Source organism: Brachyistius frenatus, unplaced genomic scaffold, assembly GCF_029030835.1.
Source record: "Brachyistius frenatus isolate BFR_SWC_R1_liver_20210118 unplaced genomic scaffold, ASM2903083v1 Contig_4, whole genome shotgun sequence".
NCBI lineage: Eukaryota > Metazoa > Chordata > Actinopteri > Embiotocidae > Brachyistius > Brachyistius frenatus.
In genome coordinates this window covers 1,205,001-1,224,551 of record NW_027210603.1, presented here as the reverse complement: position 1 = coordinate 1,224,551, position 19,551 = coordinate 1,205,001, and the positions used below count along the sequence as shown (strand labels likewise).

The 19,551-nt window shown below is 43.1% G+C and overlaps 2 protein-coding genes across 5 annotated transcripts in view; one reads left to right on the top strand and one right to left on the bottom strand.

Moving 5' to 3' along the window:
* Positions 1-1,387: 1,387 nt before the first annotated feature.
* On the bottom strand, positions 1,388-8,570 carry ttll3 (tubulin tyrosine ligase-like family, member 3). 2 transcript variants are annotated; one of them, XM_069708642.1, is made up of 13 exons: positions 8,504-8,570; positions 8,301-8,339; positions 8,102-8,220; positions 7,857-8,004; positions 7,166-7,221; positions 6,921-7,049; positions 6,113-6,227; positions 5,831-5,947; positions 5,565-5,739; positions 3,699-3,847; positions 2,807-3,050; positions 2,293-2,728; positions 1,388-2,192 (listed from the first exon to the last, which is right to left on the bottom strand). In XM_069708642.1, the coding sequence occupies exons 2-13, from the start codon at positions 8,305-8,307 to the stop codon at positions 1,482-1,484; spliced, it is 2,406 nt and encodes an 801-aa protein (XP_069564743.1). In that variant the 5' UTR covers positions 8,308-8,339; positions 8,504-8,570; the 3' UTR covers positions 1,388-1,481. The 2 variants fall into 2 exon arrangements, with proteins under 2 accessions (XP_069564743.1, XP_069564734.1); XM_069708633.1 differs by having other exon boundaries at positions 8,301-8,564.
* A 1,734-nt stretch (positions 8,571-10,304) lies between these two features.
* Positions 10,305-19,551, top strand: part of slc4a8 (solute carrier family 4 member 8) — a 29,071-nt gene continuing 19,824 nt past the window's right edge. Inside the window, exon 1 of one of the 3 annotated variants that reach the window (XM_069708604.1) lies at positions 10,305-10,607. In XM_069708604.1, the coding sequence (XP_069564705.1) occupies positions 10,563-10,607 (45 nt within the window). In that variant the 5' untranslated portion in view covers positions 10,305-10,562. Of the gene's footprint in view, positions 10,608-17,335; positions 17,592-19,551 lie in introns of those variants that run through there. The other 2 variants (XM_069708613.1, XM_069708621.1) reach the window with 2 other exon arrangements.

Genomic DNA, 19,551 nt, shown 5'->3' with positions numbered 1-19,551 from the left:
GAAAGAGGTACTTGAGATTTTATATTTTGGGACCTACTTGGAAGATGTTTGATGTACATATTTTGTCTATAAATGTTGATATACATCACATAAGTGTATTAAATAAAGTATTTTTTTTCCTGTGGACATTTGCTTTTCGACTGTGTTTGAACGTGCAGCTTCACACGTCATGTCACCGAGGGCACTTGCGCAACAGCAGATCTGGAGCCGGGCTTCTCCTGCTGGTGAACCGTCTACGCCCTCCAACACAGAAACAAGCGAGCGCACTCGAGCGTTGCGGTAAATATCCCCGAGGCGCCTGCGTCTTCCTCCTGCATCCTGACAGGACGGCGTTTCTCATGTTTCTTATTGAACGGACTGCATCCAGCAGCCGCACATCAAAACGTGTTGCAGAATAAATCGCAACAAATACCACTTGTGTGTTGTGCAGTCACGTTTTTCGAAGTCTCAGGCCCAGTTGTTGTCTGTTGCTATCGGAGCCGAGCTGCTGGAGTTTTGTTTCATTTGCTATCTGCTGTGTTTGTTTCCAATCGGTAGTCTGAGGCCGTGACCTGCCGCCTGAATCTCATTGGTTTCTCTTTGACTCGCATCCCTTGAAGTTAATTTCCATTCATTTGTTTGGGAGGGAAGAGGCATCGTGTTTTATCACAGTCATGTGAATAACATTTGCAAGCTGATTTTTAGTTTTAAATTTCACATTTAAAGTTATTTTTTTCCTGTAGTTAAACGATTCCTTTAACATTTATTTTTAGTAGTGCTGGAGGCCCGGTGGTTCAGGCGAACACCATTTAACCACTTTACTCTGGTTTGTTGCACATCATACTCATCCCCCTCTTTTTCTCATTATTCCCTGTCTGTTACTATTTCTGTCAATTTATCTCATTTAAGAGCAAAATGCCACCGGACAAGTGTCTTTTAATTTTTTTAGGCATTTAGTTCTAAGTAGTTGTAACACAAAATAGTTCTGAATAATTAAATGCATTTAATCAAATGTGTCAGTTTAGTTTGTATTGTTTTTCTAAATCAAGTTAAAGTTCTCTGAATCAAGCAATAATGAACCTTTTTCATGAACCTTTGCAACTCCGATCCAGCACTTTTAAAAATGAGAAAGTTTTCAACCTCTTTTTACATTTTTGTATTTTTATAAAGCTGCAAAAATATGTAATGAAGCAGATGTTCTTTGATTTGTACCAGTCTGGATCAGGACTGCCAAGTCTTTTTCTGTGCTTCTACTTCCTTTGGTTAGCTTCAGCTTAAACACGCTGTTTGATCACCGAGCCTTTACTGCCACCTGCTGGGGAGCTTAAAACCTGCATTCATTTTCGACAGAGACACACGGGTGTTAACAGTGTGAGAAGATAACATGCTCTTTACTGGGCTCCAACTTTTTAAATTTTTATTGATGCCAACTAAACATTTCTTCTTGCTTTCCACCTTGCTAACATCAGCAGCCCTGTTTGTGTTCCCCGGTAATCTTTTCTTTATGTCTGCCTGTGCTTTGCCTCCCAGGGAGGAGGAACACCGGCTGCCTGTGGATAAGATGAAAACACTGAATCGCGACAGACAGTTGTTCCCGCCACAATATTCGGTTGCAAGCGAAAGACCTCCAGTCTCGGAAGAGGACCCTGCAACGAGGGAAAGACTCGGGTGGAAGTCCTGTGTTGGGTTTCGAAGTGAGTCTGGGGCAGGAAGGAGCTGGAGATGTCAGATCCAGGACCGGTCCTGGACCGAGGTTTCCCCTCTGACCTGCTGTGAGGAGTGCTGAAGGAGAAAGACAGACTCCTCGGCACCACGGTTTCCCTGCTGGCACGAAGAGTCAAACCCAACCGCCGGGCTTTCCTCTGAGGTTCCTTGTGCGCCATTAAAGGTCGTTCACATGCATGACTGTGGCAGGACCTGCGGACGCAGGAGGCGTTCTGGACCTCTGCTCTCATATCACGCTCCCTCTTCGGAGATAAAGACGTCAGCCGCCTCTTACTCTCCTGGTTCTCCTCGTCTGTGTACTGCTTCTGACCGAAGGGTTTATGTCTCATTCTGACCTGCTCTGGAGGTGCGGGCTGTGAGGTGAACCGGAAAGTGAGAGGTGTGGCGGGAATAAGAGTTTGTCTGTTCGGCAGAGGTCTGCCTCTCTTTATGGGAGCTCCTTCCACCAGCAGGTTCACCCCCACATACTGAGGAACTTCAACTGCAGCCTGGAGGGAGGACGGAGTGAAACCATAGATCAGTGGAGCTTCTATTAGTCAGTGGAATTACCAGGGCTCGTGCAGCCTTTGACTCTACAGGTGGTCCAACCTGTTTGTAGATGAGCTGGAAGCCTCCAGTGTAAGCAGTAGGATCGACGCGTCGGTCCAGCACCACCCGCAGCGTGTCCGCCTGCACGGCCGGGCAGAGCCGCGCGGTCACCGAGGTGGAGCAGGCCATCGTGGGACTGGCGTTGACCTCCAGCAGCCACGGCCTCAGATCTCTGCCCAGCATGAAGTCGGCTCCGTAGAGCTCGAAGCTGGCCTTGCGGGGCTCCACCAGGTCCTGGGCCGTCTGCAGGACATGGATCACCGCCTGCTGCATACCCGGGACCACCACCGAGTCCCACTCCGCATCGTGGCCCTGACACCGCAGGAAGTCCCGAAACTGAGAGCAGGACCACATGTTGTCCTCGGGCACTCCAGGGTGGCGGTGAGAAGACGGCCGAAAGTGCTTCTGGATGGAGTTGTTGCAGAGGTGGACCGAGCTGAGAAACAAAGGAGGAATATAAGAGACTGTAGAGATCAAGTCCATGTACAGAATTAGATTTTGTCCTTCGTCTGACCTGTCCAGAGTTTTGGTGGAGTAGGGCTGAGTGGAGAACCGCAGGTAGCACTCTTTGTAGAACCAGATAGTCAGAGGGTTCCAGTCGGTGACAAGGAACCACTGACGGAGGTCGAACTTTGTGCCGTGGACCAGCAGGGGGCGCTCCAAGTATTTCTGAACCACCCACTTGCTCTCCTTGGACAGGGATCTGTCTGTGTTCACCAGCGCCAGAATATCATCCAGCCGGTTCATACACATGATGCCTGATGGTGGTGGTGATGGGGGGGGGGGGGGTTGAAAAGAGAGATGACACCAGAAAAAACATCGCAATGGCAGCAAAAATGTCAGTGTATCAAGAAGACCTTTTTTTTTTTTTTTTTTTTTTTTTATCTTTTATTATCAAAAATACAAGATGTGAACTAAAAACTAACGTATTTACTTATTAACGAAATAAATAATACAAACTATTCAATATACGAGACACAAGCAAACACGAGAGCAGAGCATGCAAAAGGTCGTTCATAGCAAATTCCTAAAAACAGAATCATATATTCAATAAATACCATTACAAAAGAAGAGTGAACGGAAATTCAAAAAATAAACAAAGAAAACAAAACCTGTTCAACCAAAAAGTGACCTGATATAAAAGAAAATCAAAGCGTCCACCCCGAAAAACACCCAACCAACTCAAACCCAGTGCCTTTCAACAACATAAAGACAAATCACTCCAAAATAAAAAACAAAAACAGCACCAACAAAAATCCTTCATAATAATACTGAAGCTGTTGACTCAAAGAAATCATTTAGATTTCATCTGCTGCAATCAAGAAATGAAAGAAATGGCAACATAAACGGATTTAGTTTATTTCTGTGAAGCTGAGAGAAAACAAGAAAGACTAAAAAGTTCTCACCTCTCCCTCTTGATTTGGCCCCCGGTTTGATGATCCAGATGTTATTCAGTCCGTCGGTGTCCAGCTGTGGACAAGCCTCCTGCAGTCTGGCCAACATCTTCTGGCAGCTCTCCACAAACACACTGCTGCCGCGGATCAGAGCTCCTTCACTGCACACAAACATCTCATCATTACAATTATGGCTATTTTCTATATATTTTATGAAACTGGGACACTTTAACTTTCCAATGTCTCCTGTTTTAACAAACTTACTGTTAATGTCTTCGTCCTATTTGGCCATTAGATTGTGTTAAAGAGATCTGCAAGTGTTCTGTATATTTGCACTGTATGTTTTATGCTTTTTTTTTTCACTGCTCTCTGCACTAATAATAACTTTTTATGCCTCCGCAGCAGCAACTAGTGACAGGAGGTAATATTTGTTCTGGTTGTCCGTCCACGCTCGTGCACGAGATATTTCATAAATGTCCTGTGGGAATATTTTCACATTTAACAAAGCATGAACTGATTAGATTTTGTAGGTTACAGGTGAAGATCACCGTGTCCACAACATGTCTGCAGCCAGAGCCTCTTTGATGTGGCGTCACGCACTACGCTTTTGCATCAAGTGCCGAAGGAGGAACCAAAATAACCTAAATGATCCAAATAATGATCATAATGAGGACTGAAAATGTTAAATGAAGCATCATTAAAACCATTGAAACAATGTAAAAGAAGAAACCGCAGGATGACGTTCGTGCAACGCTTGCAGGTTTGTATAAATAAGTTCATTCTTATAAAACTATAAATTCATAACATTACTAGTGGGACACGTGCTAATGTTAGCAAGCTGGTGTTTTCATAATCCATTACAATCGTGTAAAGTTGTGTAGTGAGCAGAAGGAATACTGTAAACACAGCAAAACGTTGCGGGTAATACAAATCCTTCCAGCTAACAGGGAACTACGTTTGAATTTATTGTAAAGTCGACATCTGCTGGTGAAATACAGTCATAACTGCCATTTATTAATACGTTAGAAGACTATTTAAATGTTGTCTTTTCATAACAATTATTATATAAGCATTTTAATTGGATCTGTCATATATTATAGTGTTTTATTTAGATCGAGAATTATAAGGTCTCGATTAAGTTTTAGCCTATTGATTGTGTTTTTATTGTTGTTATGTGAATTGTGACGCATATCTGGTCTGAATAAAAAAAACATTTTATTATTATTAATGAGATTTGCTCTTTTTTCCAAAAGACCAGTTTTAATTCCTGAAGTTTGAGTATCTTGAAAACATTTTAAATTCTGTATGTACAGTATTTGCTAATTCATCCCCTTCTGTCTCTAAATCAATGCAGAATCAATAGTAAAATCTGAGCGAAGAGGATCCCGGGACCAGAAAGAAGAAACCAACCATCCAGCTTCAGTTCAGGTACACGAAGAAGATACACAGCAAACAGTCATTATTTCTGAAGGCAGAATTGCATCAGCACTTACAGTATTATTATTCAGAGTCCATCAGCAGGGGAGGCCGTCGAGACCACATGTGCTCTCGAACATCTCATATTTTAGACTCTGCTGTTGTAGAAATATAGTTCTTTGGGTTATTTTATCAATCACACGCTAATCATGTCAAAATGTCTCTCAAATGTCTAAAATAATCAGGATTCCTTCCGATTTTTCTCGACGTGTTTGAGTCAGTACAAACGTGGATAAACCGCAAATGGACACGATAATTCCAGTTTTAATTAGAGGTGCACTTTAGTGTTTTTAATGGCCAATATTTGATTTGATAAACTCACTTGAACTGTCAGTTCTGTCAGCAGAAAAATGAGTGTGAAACTCGAAGGGTCACTTTAACAAACCCTGACAACATACTCACTGCACAACCAGGTAGTAGTCCTTCAGAAACTCCAGCCACTGCCGCTCCTCCACGGCGGCGGGTGTTTCTGTAGGTGCGTCGATGTCGCCGTGATTTAAAACACTGAGGAACTCCTGACACACGTGTAAAGCTTTCTGAATGACGTCTGGAGCGACAGACTGATGTTCATCCAGGTCTGTTGACACAAACGGGATTTATGTTATGGAGGTGTGTTCTTCTTCATTTCAGGGGATATCTTGTATTTTCATTTCAGAAACAACTTTTACCTTTAGAGAAGCAGTTATTGAATCTTTGTTCTTCGCCCTCTACGTCATCTCTTCTCCATCCAGTTGTCTCCACCACATGCTGCAGCAGGCTGGTACACGCCGTCCTCCTGAAATCCTCTTCAGTGTCGTCCGAAACAGAAAAAAGCTCAAAGGTCAACTTAACAAAACTTTCATTGACACTTGAAGTTTCATTAATTTCTTATCCGAACGGGGTTTCCTTTATTTCTTCCTTTATAGAAAGTCTTTTTGGCCGTGTGCAAATGGGGCTATAATTCAGTCAACCTATGAATGCATGCTTCTCATCCTCCGCTCCGAGCCTGTAGCATCTTGGGAAGAAGGTGTCGGGGTCCGCTGTATCAAACCACCGGAGATTGCGCAGATTCACACAGAGGCCCACCTGAAACAAACCGTTATATGTAGATGACAAGGAGCCGTTTTCACCCGTCAGTCATCAGAAACTCTGGTGACACTTTACTTTAAGGGTACATGAATTAATGCATGAAAACCTGCATTACTTCATTAATACTTCATGAAGTCAAATGTAATATTCATAATCTCGTGCCTGAACAGCACATGAATTAAAGCATTAACTAAGGTGATTACATCATCAATAATTATGATTTTTATGAAACATGATCCTGACGAGTTCTCTGAGAACTTTTGCACCACTGAACCAAACTCTCATGTTTGTGGCCTCCGTAGTGAAGTGGTGAACATTTGATTGTGTGTAAGTATTTGCTAGAACAATGTTTTTTAATTATTATGATGTCTGAGTGATTATATTCGTGTGTTTTTCATACTCACAAACGTTAACCAATCACAGCTCGTGAATGCTGTTGAAATCCAAATGATGATTTTAGAAGCTCTCTGCTGCAGTTTGGTTCAGTGGTCCAGAACGTTTTGCAAAATATTCATCGTGATCATGTCTAATGAATCATAATCTTTCATGATGTTCTCACCTGTTGTTCACACATGAGATCATGAAGGAAAGAATTTGAACTTATGTTGCTTCCTGATGACTTTATGATGCATTAATGATTGACGGTCCATTCACCCTTTTAGGAAAGTGTTACCAAAACTTTTTGCAGACCTTGGTGGTAAAGGTTCCAGCGTTTCCATAGTGATTGGTCATTTGGTCGTTCCGTATGCAGCGACAGTCAATGTCATCCCTTCGTGTCGTCCAGTAGAAATATACGGTTTCGTTTCGGGCCAGTCGAGACTAGAAAGAGTTCAGAAGGATACACAAAAAAAACCAAAAAACATAGATGAGGAAATGGTCGGTTTGTTTTCCCACTGTGGAGGACATCAGTGTCAAACTGGTCGATGTTATCTTACCATGAGGTTGTACATGTCATCGGGGTTCTCCTCTTTCTCACCTTCATCCACTCTCTCTGTAAAGAGATAAGAGGTGTGTGTTTGACTGCGTGTGTGTGTGTGTGTGTGTGTGTGTGTGTGTGTGTGTGTGTGTGTGTGTGTGTGTGTGTGTGTGTGTGTGTGTGTGTGTGTGTGTGTGTGTGTGTGTGTGTGTGTGTGTGTGTGTGTGTGTGTGTGTGTGTGTGTGTGTGTGTGTGCTTACAGGTGTGTGTATAAAGGGTAGGGGTCTCTGGTACTTGATGTATCATTGATCCACAGCTCCAGTTACATAAACGCTAACCACACCTTCACTGTTTCAGCAGCTACACGGCTGATCAGTCAGACAACATTTAAACACAAAATGTGTTCTGAGTTCAAAGAAATCTGCGGCTCTCAAAAGGGTGTTCATTTAAAAAAAAACTTGTAACAACTATTTAATCAAAGTAAAAAAAAAAACAGGCCTGTTTCTTATTTTCTTATACCTGTTGGTCAGTAGTCACATGAGCAGAAAGGACCAATTAGCTGTCACCTTATACATGAGCGCAGGAAAACACTCTCCCTACTTTAATTAGATAGACGTGAGTTATTAAAGGCTTTTTAAATTATCACCCTCCTGAGCGTCTCAGGTTTCATCAACTCAAACTTGGTTATTTTTGAAAACGAGAAGCAGCACCTGCATTGTCTCCAGCCTCCTCCTCGTCACCACGGTAACGATGTGCCCTATGGGCCGGACGGGGAAAACGCCGTTCCACCCACCCTCTGGCCAATAAGGTGGCACGGATCACAGGGTAAGGTCCCTGCACCGAAAACACTCTCCTCAACTGGGTGGAAGAGAGATTAAAAAACATCAAATAAAATGGCGCACAGCACATAAAGTTCAGGTATTAACAATGAAATCTGTCTTTTACGCAGCGTCACCTTCACGGCCTTCACCACCAGCGCTTTAGCTGCTTTCAGCCTGTCTAGTTTGATTGTCGGCAGACTGGGCAGACAGCGACGGAGCCTCCCCTCCACTGGAGCGACTGTGGACTGCAACACTGGGACAAAGAGCTTCGTCAGATTTAAATCTACAGTGTAACTGTGTGCACACACTCATGCAGAGGTCTGTGGACTTTACATGGCATTTGTCGCTGATGTTTCTGTCATGTAGTTGTCTCTTCAGGTGATCGACGTGCAGAGTGGAGGAGAGAGCAGAAACATCATCAGGATATTCAACAACACAGATTTATTAGTCACAAGATAATATTGGAAAATATTTTCTCCTGCAGCAGGAAAATAAAGAGAGAAAGAGCTTCATGCTATAAATAGTATGGCACCTACTTTTGTCTCTGCAGCTACAGAAGAAGGATGTAAATTGGGTCAATCAGGCATCTTAATCTGGACAGACATATTGCAGGCGTGCACACGGACAGACATATAGGCTATATGCACGCACGCACACACACACACACACACGCACACACACACAAATATGCAGTGTTTGAATTCTGGATTTGTGTGACAGCTTTAAGACACGCACAACAACTATTACAAAAAATGCATCTTCAGTAAAAACAGGTGAGATTTTAAAGTGAATATTATCGTTCAAACCTTCTGCAGAGATCCGTCCATGAACCCGCTCCGTCCGGCTTCCCTTCATGCTGCCGCGGACCGTTCCCATGACAACCGTGCATGCTCCCGCAGAATGTTTACGGTTGCCATGCCAACCGTGCCCAGGAGAAACAGGACGCCATGCCGGGCCATGAAACCCCCCCCACACTTTCTTCAGCCATGCGTTGAAGAAAGTGGATCACTTTTCTGACGCTATCAGGTGCAGCGTGTCTCGACACGTGCAGGCGACGTGCACGAGAACAATGGGAGCGTCGTCGTTGTCCGATCGCAACCTGAGGTCGGTAAACACAGGGCTTGGTTGAGGAGGGTCAACCTGCTGAACCAAATCCAATTATGTGTTCGACAACGTGGCACGTGGAGACTCTCGTGTCTGTTAACTTCTCGCTGGGGGCCAAATGAGGAGAAAAGCACGTGATCTACAGGTGCTCAGTTGGATATCATTTTTTACTCTGCAGTCCCTCTGAGACACGAGATGTGAGCGCGTGGCTTATGACAAATATTACAATACTTCATCTTCCCACAAGGGGGCGCCCGATGCCCACCTGTGTGTTTGAGAGCGAGCTGCTGGATCGATCAGATCAGATCCATGATGCTGCTGACTTTGTCGCTCACTGCAAGTTTAACAGTTGATTCTCCATTTCACTTCCATTTTGATAACTAAAAATGATAGAAAAATAAAGCCTTGTATTTGAAAGCGGGGTTGCTGAAGTGCAGATAGGCTACACTTTACTAGTTGTGAAGTAGGTTTACTTTGCTTTAATATTTCCATTTTTGTCCAACTTCATATGCCCAGACATTTCAACGGGTAATAGCTTATTTTTTTATTCTATAGGACGAATTCGATTTCTAGTTACTTCACAGATTCTTTTTAATACAAAACATAATTTCTTAAAATGGACTGCGTTAGATGGAAATGCCAAAACACACACACACACACACACACACACACACACACACACACACACACACACACACACACACACACACACACACACAGTCCAAATGTGCCCCAGAGATGCAAAACACATCTATAATAATAGGCAAATAGACACAATGTAGTATATATAGCCCTGTGATAATATTAAACCCTGACAGCTATCAATACCTCCAAATACAATCCATCATTTCCTTTGTTTACTGCAGTTAAATCTGACATGCGGGACTTGTATTTGTAATGGAGTAGTTTTGAGTTATTGCATGATGTAGCTACTGTATCACTCATGCACAGAATATATCAGTGCTTTTGTAACCAGTGGAGTTTTTAAAGAAAATAAATCAGTGAGTAAGTTTTCTCTGCACTGCGATGATTGTCTGCACAGGAACCGGAAGTGGAGCGGCTGAGACGCGATACTTTGTCAGACTGGACCCTGCACAGGGTGAAGTAGCTCTCCAAAGGCTTCTAATGGTCTTGGCTTTATTGAGTTGGTTAGCAGCAGTGCGTCGCAGCCCATTGTGCACCTCTGCGCTCTGATTGGCTCCGGCTGCGGTGATGCTCTCCGCATCCTGCTCCTACCGCCAGGACAGGAGGGAGGGGAGCTGGGAAATCATGAAAACACGGTGGGGGGGTAAACTAAATAATCCCTTTTACACCGTCATCTGAAAGAGATGTCAACACTCAACATGTCTGCAGACACGGAAGGAGCCGCTGTCGCCAGCTCGTGACCGCGTCTTCCCTGAAAACGTCCTGAGACGGTGCCGACCCGACGAGGCTCCGCCGAAAGTCTCACCTGAACCCTCCGTGAACGCTCGGCAGGTTAACCCAGAGGCCATGAGCATGCCCGTCAGCGACCCCGAGAGTATACTGAGCTACCAGGTACAGTGGCCTTTACATGTGTGCTGCATGGCGCGCTGCTTTAACACGGAGCGGGCTGGAGGCTGCACGAGCTCCCAACAACTGGTTCCACATCCTCTGCAGAAACTCAAAGATGGACTGATGTCATATTTCAGGAAGTATTTAATGAGAGAGATGCTCACTTAGAATTCCTGTTTTACCATGCTGAAATATTTCCTTGACCATTTATGGCACATTTAGGGGACTTTCTTCTCCCAGGGTGTCTTTCCAAGTTGCGCTTCCTCCTCCTGCGTGATGCTGCGATGCTGCAGGACGTTGTTGATATTGTTATTCTGAGGTGCAAACACGTGCACTAATTCCGTGTCACATTACAATGCACTGACACGTCTGATTTGCTTTTTTGCACAAGCAGTTATGAATGAAGGTGGTCTGGAAGTGTCATGGTTGCAGTATTGTGAGACTGCAGCAGATTATTGATTCTGTATCGATGCATTTTTTTTTTTTTTCCACACAGCCTGTATATCAAAGCGCTCAGTAAAACCTCCAAGTGCTCGGCCTGAAGTCGGATGTGTGTGTGTGTGTGTGTGTGTGTGTGTGTGTGTGTGTGTGTGTGTGTGTGTGTGTGTGTGTGTGTGTGTGTGTGTGTGTGTGTGTGTGTGTGTGTGTGTGTGTGTGAACACAGATTGGTGGATTCTCAGCTGGCTCCTGATTAGACGCTGTGTTATTTATTTCAGTTACCCTCAAATGACCTTGACGCCATTCCTCCACAGTGCTCCATCAAACAGCTGAGTGTCTGTACTTCCATATACATGCTTCTCATTAGACAGTGCTGACTGCACGAGGAGGACAGCTTGTGCTTTATGAGGAGAAAACTGCCTCATCCAGTGTCCTGCTGATCATCCAGCAGACCCTCAGTCAGCTGATGGCACAGATGCAAGCAACCAATGAGCACCACTGGCATGTTTGCAGCTCTTTACCATGCAGACACCAATCATAGGTTAATGGACTCGATGCAGCCCACCTCAACAGAGTGATGGTGATTTATAATAACATCCTGTCTGAGGGCTGGAGACGGATGGAGAAGGACCAGAGGTGAGCTGGGAAGTCTCTGATGTTATTAGACAGGGAGCCTCACTCTTCAAACATTAAAGTTACAGCCTACCAGCTCGTGTCACCCTCTATAAGACGACTTCTCCGCGATATCTCTGGTGCTCTTGTTTCTCTGCTACCTGTTGAAATGTTTGCTAAAGTGTTGCTGATGTGTCCCTGCTTGAGTTAAAAAAAAAAAAATGCTCAATTGGCTTGCATCAGCATGTAATATTTCATTTATAAGTAGTTTAATCATCTAAAGTGAAAGTAGTCAGACAGGAAGGTCTCATGCACGGTGCTAAATAACTGCTGTAAGCATCACTTTGCAGCATTTCTGTTGTAGGTGATCCAAGTGATCTTAAATACAGTAATAACAATAATAACAAACTGATAATTACTTTTATATCTTCATAACTAATCTGAAAATTAATTTCTCATGCTATCATCTCAGAAAATACTTTAAAAGACTCATTGCAAACTATTAAAGGTCTAATCAATATCTACAGATTTCTTATTTTGCTCGTGAATCAGATAAAAAAAAAGTAAATATTCAGATTATACGATGTAAAACAGGTCTTCTTGAATCTTCTTTTCTAATGAATGAGGGATTATTTTCAGATGGACCTCCAGAAAACTAATAAGAAGGAGTGACTTTAGCTAACAACACCGAGATAACTGATGGACACATTTTATTCACTTTGGATTTGATGAGAGAAGTTGAATGGGAGTCTATGGAGCCGGAGGCTTTTTGGAGCCGACCTCTAGTGGCACTCGCTGGTATTGCCTTTCATGAGTTTTTTTTTAAGATTCTGATGACCGAGAATCATCCAAATGTGTGTTTAGTCCCTTTAAATGTTTATTTTTGATTCTCGAACCTTTTTTTGTTTCATTTTGATGACATATTCTGCAGGATGAACATCTGCAGTTTTAATAATACTGCATGTTGTAATCTTTTTCCCACAAAGCTATCTGTGGCTGCAGTAATCTTTCTAGAAACAAAACAATTAGTTTGCCGTGGAGAGGTAGAGTTGTATGACTCATGCTGTCCGTGGGCTGAAGCAGTCAAAACAGCCGCCTCTGTCCTCCCGTCTCCTCCGGCTCTCACCTCTTCCTCTTCCTCTTCCCTCTCAGCCGTTCATGTGTCCCTCTTCCTCTGAGTGAAGCGCTGTCACGTAGCAGATTTGCGGCGCTGCGGTGGAGGGGCGGCGGCGGCGGCCCGAGGCCGCGGCACCGAGCGTCAACTCTGGCTCTCAGACACGGAGCCCGGTCTGGAAGTGACAGGCCCAGTTGTCTGAGTCAGGATCTGTGTCCCTGCTGTCAGTTCAGGGTGCTTCTCCGAGGGAGGAGACGCTTCGGACGAGGAGGAGGGTGGGGGGCGGATAGAAACACAATCAGGAGGAGTAGCGGAGGTTTGTCTCCAGACAACTGGTCTGATCTGTCGCAGGGAGAGAGGTCGCTGTAACGGTCAGTGGAGTCAGAAATAACAGACGTCTCCAAAGACTTCGAGGCCTCGTCGTGCTGCTGAACCGCTGATGGACTTTTATGGATCCAGCGTTCAGTGTGTTTCAGGGCTGTTATCGACAGTGCCCCTGTTCATCTTACTTACAGGTCCCTCATTGGACACTCCTCTGGTGTTTTATTTGCCTTGAAATCCATAACACAATGTTTTTGCAGTTTTAAGTACCAAAAACTATCTTGACATATGTTTACAACTTTTTGTACGGTGGCCCTGAAGGTCAAAACGCAACATTTCACAGAACACAAGTCACGTTTGACTTGAATTTGTGACATCACAAACTTACGGAGGTCAGCCCAGTTGCTAAAAAAAACAGGCCGTGTGCATTTCTCAGTGTTTTGACACTTTCACGGTATTTGTATTGCAACTAAACCGCCTTTATAATCAAAAGTGAAATGTCGGAGTGAGTGGGGAAGCCCGGCTCGATCAGGAGAAGGAATCAGTTTAACGTTTGTAACTGTGGAAGAGACGAGCTCCCGTGTGTTCAGTTAAATTCATGAATATTTCATTGTAGCTTAACTTTAAATGTTGAGTTCAGAAATGTCCTATTTGTTAATGTAAGGGTGCAATGTAACGTTGAGTATCAGGTCACATGACCAACATTACTGAGGCACAGTGGGTCATTGCTGGCACGAATGCAAAGGAGGACGAACGACTCCGAGCTAATATTATTCTGCATGTAGTTCAAGAGGTGCACACGGTAAATTGTGTTTTATTTGTTGATATATTTGTGTATATTGTTGTTGACGTGCATTTACAGTATTTGACCACCGTGTTGCATTTTTGTCGCCTGTATTGCATCGCTGACACGCCAGCACATGTTTAGCAACGAGCTTTAGAGACTTCAAAAAGGGCTCAGAAATGTATGTTTTATTTTGTAGTTTTCACATTATTTGTTGGACCAGTGTAGCTGCAATGTTTTTCACTTTGACACTATCTTGTGATTTCGAGTGACCACAGTCACCATGAGTTTCCTGGGCAAAAAAGTCTCAAACTTCGGCACATGAAGGAGGTTAAATTAAAGCTTTTAAGGCAGAAAAATAGTTAAAAAGTGTTTCGGTCATTAGAAGGAGATCTGAGAATTTCTCTGTAGGATATTGCAGATTAATATTTCAGTTAGAGTTCACACATCAAAACCCATGCATGAACTTGTGCTGTGTGATGTGTCTGCAGCGACTCTGCATCAAAGGGAGGTTTATCAGGATCCTAAGTAGGACACTGTGTGCAACTGTACCGTTTGATTCTGCTCTGGGAATCCAACGTCTTCCTGAGACGATCTGATCTGCCAGAAAATACATCTTGTATTTATTTTAGCTGTCAAACGTAGGCGAGTGATAGCATCTCTCTATTTTTGGCTTTTACATGCTGAGAGACCAGACACGGAAGTCTTCATCAGCAGGATGCTCTGAACAGAAGGATTATTTTGTTTTAGATGAGTTTATCCTCCAAGGCGAGAGTGCATTATTGCAGAAAAAACATTTGCAGTCATATGAATCTGAAACAGCTTCTGCTTGTTGTCATCGTTCCTTCATGTCTTTAAAAGATGCATTTCTAAGATCCCTGCAATAGAACTGATGCTTATTTTTCTTTCTGTGCAACTGTGCATTTCAAAGTTTATCCATAACAAACATGAGGCTTTTTCAGTCTAAGTTGGACAAATCAAATTAATTTCTCACAAACTTACAAGCACAAGATGACAGCTCAGTATGAGTGGGTCTCATACTAAAAAGACCATTAACGACCGGATCTGCAGAATTCAGCCGCATGTCAGCTTCAGATAAAGTTACGAGAGACTTGAATCCGAAGGGCAGAATTAAATCTTTTGAGCTGCAAGTACTTGTGATGTGCCTCCAGAGGGAAACTTGACAAGAGTTGTTGAATATAAAGCTCTTAAAATTGCAGTATTGAACTTTTGTCTCCCCCTTCTGCCAGTGAGAGTAATTACAGAAACACGTGCGTCAGCGGAGGTCCCTACAGAGCATGCTCAGTGTGCCGTAATGGGCCAGAGCGGGAACGTCTCACCAGACACCAGATTTAAAAACTCGGTATACTCTGAAACACACTTCTAGTTTTTCCCTCTTCAGCAGCATCCTCAGGTCATTTAATTTGGCAGCATCATGTGCTTCTCTCCAGTTCTCTCCAGTTCTCTCCGGTTCTCTCCGGTGTGGGTTCGCCGCCGTTGGTTACCACTGATCCGCTTGTAAAGGACAGAACCTCAAGGACAGGCAGCCATTTTGGATCTAGCCGTAGATGCTGCTTCTTGCGATACGGTTGCGCTAATCTGTGTAGAGAATGATTGCGTCATAAACCGAGCCGAGCAGCGTGACTGGTACCGAGCCAGAGAAGAAGACTTGAAAAAAGGTTGCCAGGAGATAGAAACAGGCGGCGGCACACAAATTATTTGCCCGTCGGTGGAAAATCAAGCTCATGCACGTGCGTGCGTCGAGGGTCACGGATGTGTTCACCCGAGGGGAGAGCAAACACAACTTAAAAGTGCCACGTAAGCTTAATGTGACACGAAGGAGGTGAGTTGTGAACGACAGAAACCCATTAACCTGTTAAGAAAAACACATACCTGCATGAATGTCCCGTTACAGAGGTGCAGTTAGTGACCTGTGACGGAGACGACGGTGAGTCGGATCGTGTTGTGAAGAGCACGGACTCAAGAGAAGGAGCGTTACAATCATGGAGAGGAAATATCTGAGGGGGTTTTCTCTAATGTTGTGCTTCCTGCTCTGTGAACTTTGTTCACTCTGCAGTTATAGAATGAACCTTATAGGAGAATGGGTTCCCTTCTTTTCTGTGTGTGTGTGTGTGTGTGTGTGTGTGTGTGTGTGTGTGTGTGTGTGTGTGTGTGTGTGTGTGTGTGTGTGTGTGTGTGTGTGTGTGTGTGTGTGTGTGTGTGTGTGTGTGTGTGTGTGTGTGTGCGCGCGCGCCAAATGGATCCAAGCTAATTGATCTGATCTGATAGTCTCCCATCCTTTCTGGGACAAAGAGCTTTTAGAGTCTCTCTGATCCATTCTCTCTCTGTGGTTGTGTCTCTGTGTGTTTGGTGGAGCTCCAGTTCTAATGGAGCCCGAGTCCAAACCCACACACTGCACACAGGCATTAATTCACCAGCACAGCTGCAGTCACTGATAACACATTGTGTGAGAGAGAGAGGGAGAATCAGGGCTACATGTGAGTGCACGGAGGAATTTGTCCAGTGGATGTGTGCATGATTGGATACGCAGTTAAAAATATAACTGAGGTCTGTTGTGGTGACTTGGACCCCGCGCTGCTACACTTTTCTGCTTTCCTACAGGTCCTGCTGCCTGCAGGCAGAATGACATCTTGTGGTTCTTTTAACAATGGTGAGCTTGGCTGCACATATTTTAACAGATATTATTCTCATTGTACACAGATATCCACAGTTTCACCACTGCAGTAAAGTTTTCATGACTGTAACTCAAACCCACAAATCAACCAACACAATAATTTCATTAGTCGGCCATACGTTTTTTCAGTCTGTGTGCCGGAGGCCATTTTTTTTTATGACTAAAGACATAAATCTGTAAATACAGATTGTAAATATCTATTTTCATTTATTTATTTATTTTATGATTCATATTTTATTGAGTTTTTAGAAAATGAAAAATGATAGCAATAAGAACAAATATCCAACATGGAGCAAAAAGAAAAACGACAGCTATGTTTATATATGAATCAGTAGTTATGTAAACTGCCACAGGAACATACAGGATTATTGCACAAACATACTAAATACAACAAATTAACCAGAAGTAACACTTAATACAGAAAATATATTTAGAAGCAAGAAACGATTTATTTTCTTTTAAATATGAAATAATGACCTAATACAGCTGCTTACTGTAGCTTTTTTTTTTTTTTTTTTTTTTTTTTAGCAAACTTTACTCAAACAGAAGTAAACCGTGTATTTCATATGCAGATGTGTTGTTCCAGTAGCTGTTTCCTTCAGCAGGAAGCGTGTGTGGAAAAATAAACTACAGTGTGCGTAGTGTGCGTAGTGTGTTACATCTTAAAAAACACCTCTCTCCCATGTCTTGCATAAGCAATAATTATAAAACCCTGAGTCACACAGTGTTTGGCTCAAGCATGACTTCCTAATTAAGCAGCCTTGTTCTGTAAAAGGACAGAATTGTCTTGGGAAATGAAGTGTTCAGTCATGGAAAGAGACAAGAAATCCCAGAGCTGCGATACGGTGGAGAAGGTGTCAAAGCGCCGGGCCACTCACACCTTCGGATTAAGTGGACGTCTTATGACCTCAAAGCTGTTTCTCACAATGGTTTGAATTTTAAGATCATCTGTGAGGGCTTGGCGTAAAACATAAAAGAAGTCTTTTTTTGGGAGTCGGATTTGATGTTTTTGCTTATAATCAGGTAAGACGTTCAACTGTCTGAACTGCACGTTAGTTCGTTTTTTGTTTTTTTTATAATCACAATGTTGTGCTTACACGCTTAGCTGCTCAGTTTTTAGCAGCATGGAGAGGCTCGAGGAATCAGACAAAAGATAAAGTACCACTGTGGGATTTCAATGGGAATATAAACACTGTCTGAAATAGAGGTTAGACACACACAGACGCACGTGTATTCACAGCACCGTCCCCGTTTATCACATTTCATAGCTGCAGGCGGAAGCTAGCGAGATTCAGAAGGATTTTCTGTCAATAAACTGTGTGTGTTGTTTTATCTGCCAAACCCCAGGAGAAGAATCGACACACACATCTTACAATCACACACACACACACACGGGTGCACACTTTGGCAGCAGTTTTGTGTCCTGGAAAGCTTGAATAAATTGATGTTTGACCTCAACATAAATACACCCCACGGTTCAGAGCTACTTCAGAAGCTTTCCCTCCAAATTGGTGATTTTACATTGCCATGGCAACGACACCACCAATTGGACTAGAAATCGCAGCCTTACACGTCGTAAAGATTGATGTCTCTCGTTCCTGACGCAAACAAGACTTTATCACATCAATCTTCATAAAACAAATGACATGCAAACACATAAAAGACAACCTGATAAAAACTAGTGAGATTCAGCTGTTCAGATCATTTTTACGAAACTAAAGTGACTGTCTGCATTTTAAATTATGTATCTATCAAAGCAATCTCAAACTTTATAAGAAACATTGTGGATGCCTATGAGTCTGGCACCCTCTCCAAATTATTAATATTCATTATAATTGATCGTATTTTTTTTTTTTTTTTTAAATGAACCCCTCCATCTTCAGGAAAATGTGTTATTTCAATCGACCAAAGAACAGACTGTTTGATGCAGAAAGAAACTGTCACCACAGGATCTGCAGGTAACTCCTGCAGCTGTTTGTGTTGAAGTGCATGTGTCTAAAATCAGGAAGAAAATCCACAGATTCAACCTGCATGAGAGGCGCGACACAAAAAGCAAAACCACAGTTTCCAATTGAAACCACAAGCAAAGACCAACGTGCTCTGGACAATGACGGATTGGAATAACGTGGTTTGGAGTTGCTTTACCTCTTCAGAGTCTGTGCAGTTTACAGTTCAACTATTCGACTCTAAATTCTGCATCATATCAGAGAGCTTGAAGATAAAGTGAGACCATCTGTCTGAAAGCTGAACCAGGAGTTGTCTTTTTAACAGGATCGTGATGCTGAGCACATCAACAAACCCACCAAGGATTGACTGGAAAAGAGGAAATGGAGGGTTGTGACTCATCAAAACCAAGAATCGAATCCCATTGAAATGTTGCGAGGGGATGTGAAACGGGCGGTACATGCCTCAAACATTTTCATGAAAGGGTGGGCGGAAATTTTAGTAGCTTCGTATCAGTCGGATGCTCTTCCGGGCAACGATTCCCTCGTGAGGTATTTTCAAAGGCACCTCAGGGAGACAATTTGCAATAATTTTGTTCACCGCGGCCGCCCTGTAGCGGCACATACCACAGTCCGAGCAACACTCACAGCAGGCCGTCCAATTAAAGTGAAAGACTGCACGACAGAGACTCTTCAGTGTTTTCACCTCAGTTTTAATCCTGAAAAGGAGACATTTTTAATGTTTCACATGCACAACCTGCTCTGCTGGAGATGATTAGATTGTTTAACAGGAGTGATTAAAGGTCTGCAGTGTCATGGCAGGTTGTGTTCCTCCTGCTAAATCAGATCTAGAAGGCTCCATAGAGACTTACTGACGAATTAACTAAATTACTACGGCTCTGTTTCACTGCTAAACAATAACTCTGCTATGTACTCTGCCTTTTCTCTGTTTCTGTTCATCATTAATATTTACTTTCATCATTAATATTTACTTTCATCATTAATATTTACTTTCCAAATTGGAACATTTCTGTAGAGAC